The sequence below is a fragment of the Amblyomma mixtum genome, chromosome 3, assembly GCF_055824585.1.
Source record: "Amblyomma mixtum isolate Tamu chromosome 3, ASM5582458v1, whole genome shotgun sequence".
Taxonomy (NCBI): Eukaryota; Metazoa; Arthropoda; class Arachnida; order Ixodida; family Ixodidae; genus Amblyomma; species Amblyomma mixtum.
This window is the reverse complement of record NC_143014.1, coordinates 174295797-174303036: the sequence shown is the minus strand read 5'-3', so window position 1 is coordinate 174303036 and position 7240 is coordinate 174295797. Positions and strand designations below refer to the sequence as shown.

The 7240-nt window shown below is 52.1% G+C and overlaps 1 protein-coding gene across 1 annotated transcript; it reads right to left on the bottom strand.

Annotated features, from left to right (window-relative positions):
* Positions 1-280: 280 nt before the first annotated feature.
* On the bottom strand, positions 281-1363 carry LOC149352745 (uncharacterized). Its single transcript, XM_089575720.1, has one exon. The coding sequence runs from the start codon at positions 1361-1363 to the stop codon at positions 281-283; it is 1083 nt and encodes a 360-aa protein (XP_089431846.1).
* Between the last annotated feature and the right edge of the window lie 5877 nt (positions 1364-7240).

Sequence of the window (7240 nt, the reverse complement as noted above, 5' to 3'; positions counted from 1 at the left end):
ACTCCCACAACGAACACGGTGATAATGTTGGCGGGCACGGAAACAGGTCTTGAGCGAGTCGCTGGCGGCGCAGTTCTTGCCTCCGGAACTGCGGCCGTTAGTTTCCCGCTTGCGGGGCGGGTGGGCGGCGGAGCATCGGAGAGCGGGAACGTCGGCCAGGAGACGGTGAGCGGTGAGAGCGGAAGCGGTAGGAGAAGAGGGATCCGGAGGCGGCTCAAGTGACACAGGCGAGGAGGTCGATGGAAGATCGTAGGTCGGCTCACGCGTATAAATGTACGGACTATGGTGGCGACTGCACACAAGCGAGCCACGTGGCCAGCGACTCCGCAGGCGTAGCAAATAGGGCGATTGTCTGCGTACGCCAGGGGTTGAGAGGCTGCGGCTGCGATCTTGGGCGGGCAACCGGACGATAAGTGGTTGGTGCAGGTCGCTGGGGTTCTAACAGGTGATGGGGAGGCCCGTAGACAGGAGCAGCAGGCGAAGGCCGCGGTCGTGCCAAAGCGTCCGCGTACGTCAAAGGAGCCGCGATCAGTGGCTGCTGAGGAGGTGGAGGAGAGGGCAGTACCTCGGCGACCTGCTCCTGTATGGTACGCTGGATATTGGGAGTGAGTGGCGGCGCAGGAGTACGTGGGCTGGTCGACAAGCACAGCTGGCGGGCGACTTCCTCACGGACAAACTGCTGAATGTGCTGGAGGAGCGACTGGTGGTCCAGAGCACCGTCCCGGGGAAGAGCCAAGCTCGAAATAGTTGCCTCGCGAAAGCCGGCTCGGCGGGTGGAAAGGCGCTGTTTGCGCAGCTCATCGAAGCTTTGGCAGTTGTTTATGACGTCGGAGACACACTGGGGATCTTTTGCGACGAGCATCTGAAAGGCGTCATCATCAATGCCTTTCAGAATATTTCGGATCTTGTCGGCCTCGCTTATGGAAGCGTTGATGCGCTTGCAAAGGTCGACGACGTCTTCGATATAGCTGGTGAAATTTTCGCCGCTTTGTTGTGCCCGACTGCGCAAGCGTTGCTCGGCACGAAGCTTACGCACAGCGGGACGGCCGAAGACCTCTGTAAGGCTGGCTTTAAGATCTGCCCAGCTGGATATGTCCGCCTCGTGGTTGCGGAACCAGAGATTGGCCACGTCGCCCAAATAAAATATAACGTTGGTGAGTTTCACGCTGTCGTCCCACTTATTATATGCACTTACGCGCTCACAGGACGCCAACAAGTCCTCCACATCCGTGTCATCCGTGCCGCTGAAGATTGTAGGGTCGCGCTGACGGAGGGCACCAGAACAGATAACAGCAGGGCCAACAGGCTGGGCAGGTGAAGCCGGGGTCTCGGGCACAGTGGTAGAGCCTGGAAGCGTGGGCATCGTGGCGTATGACGATGGTTACAGCAGACAGCACCTCCACCAAGTGTAGTGTAGTATAGTCTTCGAAGGCGCTGCGTCGCGAACGGCTAGCGGTACCGGCTGGGTTCAGTGCAGAGGCAGCGATCAGTCCCAGCGGCAGCGATCAGCGCACACGCACGAGAATCGGCGCCGTTGTCTTCGTCGTCTTCTTCCTTAAGCCAGCCGCCGAGGGTTCGGGAGCCGAAGGCCTGTCGTACAACTTTCTCATAACCAGGATTCCATACGACGGCGGCGTATTATAGATTTGACTTTACATTTGCATTGTGAGCGAGAAACTTAGGTGTAATTGGTGGACTTTTTCTTTCGAGGAACCGCAGTTTTCCAAGGACTGCTTCGCAAATATGGTATGTATGCTCCAACCAGATGAGCTTGTTGATTCGTGTAATACCTTATTAACTTCTTATACAGGACTGTTAAAGTAGTGTGAGAATTACTCAGTGAAGTTTTAAACCCGCGAGCGTACAGATTTGTCTGTATTTATTACCAACCCCCAACGATTGCACCAATCTTAAACTGCAGGAATACTGTTTTGTACCAAGATGTGTCCATTAGCAGAAGATATTTCAGTAAAGATAACACAATCAGCAAACAGCCTAATAGATGCATCACCGCCGACCACTTCTACAAAGTAATTAACTTGATAACAAACAATAACGGACCCGGTGGTACGCTCGACGTAACAGGGAATATACGAGATAAAATTTTATATTTCCACTAACTGGCTTCTATTGAAGAGTTATGCTCAAGTAGTAGTAAAATACCTTTATTCGACCATAATTTACAGGCCGAGCATTTCGACCGCCTGGGAGACCAGAAGTCGCTGTTTTTCCCCCCTTTCAGCGCCTGCCGTCGCTGAGAGCTTGAGATATGCCGTTGGAGTTCGAATGGTTACAACGCCTGTGACATTATAGGCCTCTACCAGAATGGGTCAACACATGCGAAGTTCATCCTCACTACATGCCCAGGTGCGCAGTGCACGTAAGCATCGGTAGGTCATTGGCGGCAGCATGCTAACGTGCTATCGGCCACTAAAAGTTTACGTTTTATGAGAAAAAAAATTATGGTTGCGCTTCTTCGCGACCAAGCCTCCAGGTAATGTTAGCGGATGGAGCACGCTCATTCCCACACACCCCCTGACATTTCAGGCGATTGGCTTGCGTGACTGCTTCGAAACAATTTTTTTCCCTTACACCCGTATCCCGTAAACTTCTGTGGTCGATAGCTCTTAATAAGTGCATGTTATCGGCTGCATAGTTTGTGCATCCAACGTAAAATAGGAAGAAGAAACTGGCGTTGTGACTTGGGCTGGTTCAGTTTTTTTTTTTTTCTCGTGTCGTGCAGTTCACGCAAAATCTTTCTAGTTTACGCTAACGTCAATGATCTGCCCATCTCGCAGCGAGCCGCAGCTTACAGTGGTTCATTTGCCTGACACACAGAAACAAGCGAGTAAATTGGGCAATACTGCAATGCCAGTCAGCGTAGGGCGGCTTTTCGGCCGGTTATGTGCAGAATGGAGGACAACTATATCGATGGAGATACGTTGCTGCTGCTAGAAGGATTTTAGAGAGGGTTCGCGTTTGAGATTTATTGCTTTGAAATGTTTAATATTTTCTTTTTTAATTTGGCGATACAGACTTTTTTTTACATTTCAGCTTGTTAATGATACCATCGTGAAATATATCCGAATCAAACGCCTGCCTGCTCTGGCATCTCAGTAGCTATGAGAAAATTAGCAGTTCTTTCTGATGTTCTTGCAATGAGTATTTAATGTAAGAAAGAGCATGTATAGTCTCCCCGTTTGCGTATGTTGGTGTGCTATAGATATGCATGCGCTTGAACGCATGAAATGCAGTGGGGTACCTGACTTTAGTGCACACTTCGATGTGGTTGAATAAACCATTGAAGTGCTGGTGAAATTCAACTCGCGGAGATCCTTACCTCATATTCCTTACCTGTTTCTGAGTATACTTCCGCTCTCTGGCGGTATTTACTTTTCAGATACGCTACATTCGGAACTTCAGTCATGGTTGCCCTTTGACAGTCAGAGCCCGTCATTTAGTCGATGGTCGGGTGGGATACAGGGTCAAAACATATTGGTGAGTGACCGCTGCAGCCGCTCCGCTTTCTGCTGAGCACACATGGTAGTCGATGAAGATGGCAGCCACCAGCAGATAGGAGCGTATTCAGCGCTGCTCAGGGCTCTGAAACACCCTAGCCTCACGGCTGTGCTGATATCGGTTGCCAGAACGCGGTCCGACGAGTTGGTAATACCGGGGCCACCACGCCTTCGACGATGAGATTGCGTTATCGAGAAAGTGGAGAAAGCCAAGAACAAGGAAGAGAAATTGCAGAACGTGAAAGATGAAAGTTAGCGGTGAAGAAAAGTGATAGTAATACACACTATAACAAGCCGTGCCTGCGTTTCCAAGTCTCTCTTGGAAACGCAGGGACCGCACTGCTCCCAGTTTTTCGCGAGTACATTTCTTTGCAAGTCCTCTGCAAACGCAGTCCTCGTGCAAACGGCACGAGGTTGATACGATTTCTACTAAGCAGTGTCTGAAAGGTTGATAGCCAAGCGCCCATAACTCAACCACAGGTTCAGCAAATAAACAAGTACAACGATGTCACTATCATTTCCGAATTTTAAGCCATGGAAACTGTTGAGAAAACTTGCAGGATGAAGGGCAGGGAAGATCTTGGAAACTATAGGCCTGTAATGGCATGCGAAGACCTGAGCTTGATAGCTATACACAAGTATGAAGACGACGGACTCTTGGAATGAGAAAGAAATGGGGGTAAGGAGACGCTGATAAATTAACAGAAAGTACAAGATTTAGTCTGAAGGCTTGGCTTCAAGGCGCACAGTGCGGCTGGGCATCAAATGTAGGTTCGTTGAGATATAATCTCATCTCTTTACAGAGCAATAAAACTGCTAAAACTCGGGGCGCTAAAAGGAAAAAGAAAAAAAAAAGAAAGCGAGAGTCTGCGGCGCGAATGCGAACGGGAGCAACGCTAATGTGCGCAGTTAAGAAGCTGCCAGCGCCGCCAGAGGTCTCTGGCGGCCGCAGCAAGTGCGAGGGAGCAGCGAAAGGGAGGCTATCGCAATGAATCCGCACAAAAGGGGAACGCGCCAGCGAACAAGATTTCCGTTTCTGTAATCGCCATGCGATCTCCACTCAGCGGAGACCATTTAAGGACAGGCTCCTTTCGAGCCACCGCCGTCGTCGGAGAGGATCCGCGGACGGGAAATCACCTAATTACCCTGGCCGCAGGGCTTTCGCGCGCACCCACCGCGCCGCCGTCCGCGCGTGCCAGTCAGCTGTGCCTATTAATCACGCTGGGGCTCGCGCCGGAGTCACGCTAGATGATATGCACAGATTTAAAATCCGCAGAATGTGCCCACGGGGCCAGGGACAATGTGGGTGCACCACTGACGGGTAATGGCGAAATTTGCTGCTTGAAAGCCCAAACCTTGTAAGCGACATGGTCGCGCAGTGTCACTTCGTTTTTCGCCATTTTGTTAGCGAAAAATGCGCTGGTTAAAGAAGTAGTAGAACCACATATATCCGTGAGGATGCCACTAACTCTTGAGACGCCGCTTCTTTGTTTCTTCTCGTGTGAGCGATTCCCTTCGATCCGTTGTCAGTTACGTCGTGCCCTGTCAGTAATTAGGACATGCACACAATGCTCGAAGCATCATACACTCATTGCGACACAGGACGTGAAGCACTTCAACAACAGACCGATCCCGCCAAGCTTACTGTGCTTGGGGGAGAAAAACCCAGGATGGAGTGTCATGTGATAATTTTGAAGCCTAGTCATAAAACGTGAAACATAGAATGTAGGCCTCCACGTGACAGCCTGTGGCACGTTTTGTTGTCCAGGGCAAGGTCTCAGCCCTCACATAGGCCGGAGTTCGGCGTGCCCGCAAAGTGAAAGAGGAGAGCGAACGGCTTCAGAAGGGTTTGGCTTGAGGAGGACGGCCGTGTGACGTAACACTCCCTCCTTATAGTTCTCTTCCTCCAGGTCGCTGTACATGCGCGTTGTTTACGCGGCAGCCATGAGGAATGTTCTCGTCGATCCGCAGCTATGGTTTCATGCTTGAGGCGACAGTTGGACAAACGCCGGGTCAATCCACTCTGTGGTTGATGGGGAGCATCGTTTGTTAGCATTCTTCTAGGCATGCACTGTGTGGCAGGTTTCAAAACGATGTTCGTCAAGAAGTAAGAGATAAAATTCGGGGTGTATTACTTTGCAGGAGCGAAATAGGGTGACAAGGCCTCACACGCAGTTCCCTTAGCTGAAGTTTAAATTTTGATCAAGAGGGAGTATATAATTACTAATCTACCGCCGATAGTCGTTAAACCCATCTTCGCTTTGAAGTCCGCATTTCCATCCTCAGTTAGCCAGTCGGCGTCCGTTAAGAACTACAACTATCGGCATTCTCTTCGGCAGGGACGTGGTGAAATTCGCCGTGGTATCGATCTATCAAACCGCTCGAAAACAAATGTAAAATGCATGATCCACCTCTTCCTTCTGCCCCGCTCCCCCTACTACGCACACATGTGAAAATAAAGTAGAAATTGAGGGGAATATTAGGCCCAGTTGAGGAAAGACACCTGTTGCGACATGAGAGCAAACGCTTCAAATGACCTAAGCTGTGTAACTACCTGTGTAATGTCGTATTGTCTATTCTAGAGAGCTTCTCGCTTTCTAGTATAGACGGTGAAATAGAAATAATAGACTGCAAACTAAGCAGCAATGCAGCTTTAACTGAGTTGCTCCTCTTTCGTTAATATTTCATTCTCTGTAGCGCCGCATGTACCGCCTGCATGCCAGAGCTGTTTACGAAGGACGACGTGCAGCCTGCGAAAAGCAACTTCTCCGAAACTAGACTGGGTCTTCTTTTCGCTTCACCAGTCTTTCTGTTGCTGCCACTTTGCTTTACGTTCGGCGCGTGGCTCCAAACACTGGCCCAAGTGCGAAGCTCCTATCTGTTCTTCCTTCGATCATCCGCGAGCAAAAGGTCGCCTCTGCCGGGATGACCGCAGGGAAGGAGGAAGCGTGGCGGGAGGCTCTCCAGACGCTCTTTTGCCTCTCTTTTTACTTGGGTCCCGCAGCTTGGCCCGAAGCAAGGGCGATCTTCATCGGCAGATAGAGTGCGGCCAGCCCCGGGCGCCCGACACAAATTCTGGCTCGACGGGGCGGCGGGGCAAGAGAGGGGGGTGGGGGGGGGGGGGGGGGGGGGAAGGACGAGTCCACAATGCCTCTACGCACTCAGTGGACGGTCGAAGTGGTGGTCCGCGTCGGCGCGCGCGCGCGCGTTATATTCATACTAAACGCAGCGGCGACGGCGGCTCCCTCGCGCTCCCTCCCATTGGTCCACTGGGCTCGGGTTTCGCCGGACAAGGGCTCCGGCCCCGGACCCAGGCTGCTCTCTTCGCGTCGACCGGGAGGAGGGAACGGAAGGGCGCTTCCGGTAGCCACTTCCGGTACAAGGGCGCGTTGCCGGGCAACGCTGGCAGACCGACCACGCCACGACGCCTGCGGCCCGGCGGCCGCCAAGCGCCACCTCGGTCAGACAAGTGAGGCGGACCCAGCGGGGACACGGCGACCAGCCTGCAAACCAGACAAGAACAGCACGCCGCCAACCGGGGCGCGGCTGAAAGAAAGCGCGCCCGAAAGAGAAAGCTCGGCGGCGACAGGGGCGAGTTTCGGTCGCAGAGCAGATTGTCCTAGCACGCGGCGGTGGGGGGTTAATGCGAGAATTCTGTGTCCGTAAACTCACAGTTCTCATAATAGGGTCCATCCTAATGCCCATCCGAAATGCTGTACTTT

What these genes read in the sequence shown, in the direction of transcription:
- LOC149352745 (XM_089575720.1), bottom strand. Translation starts at nt 1,363, where the DNA reads ATGCCCACGCTTCCAGGCTCTACCACTGTGCCCGAGACCCCGGCTTCA.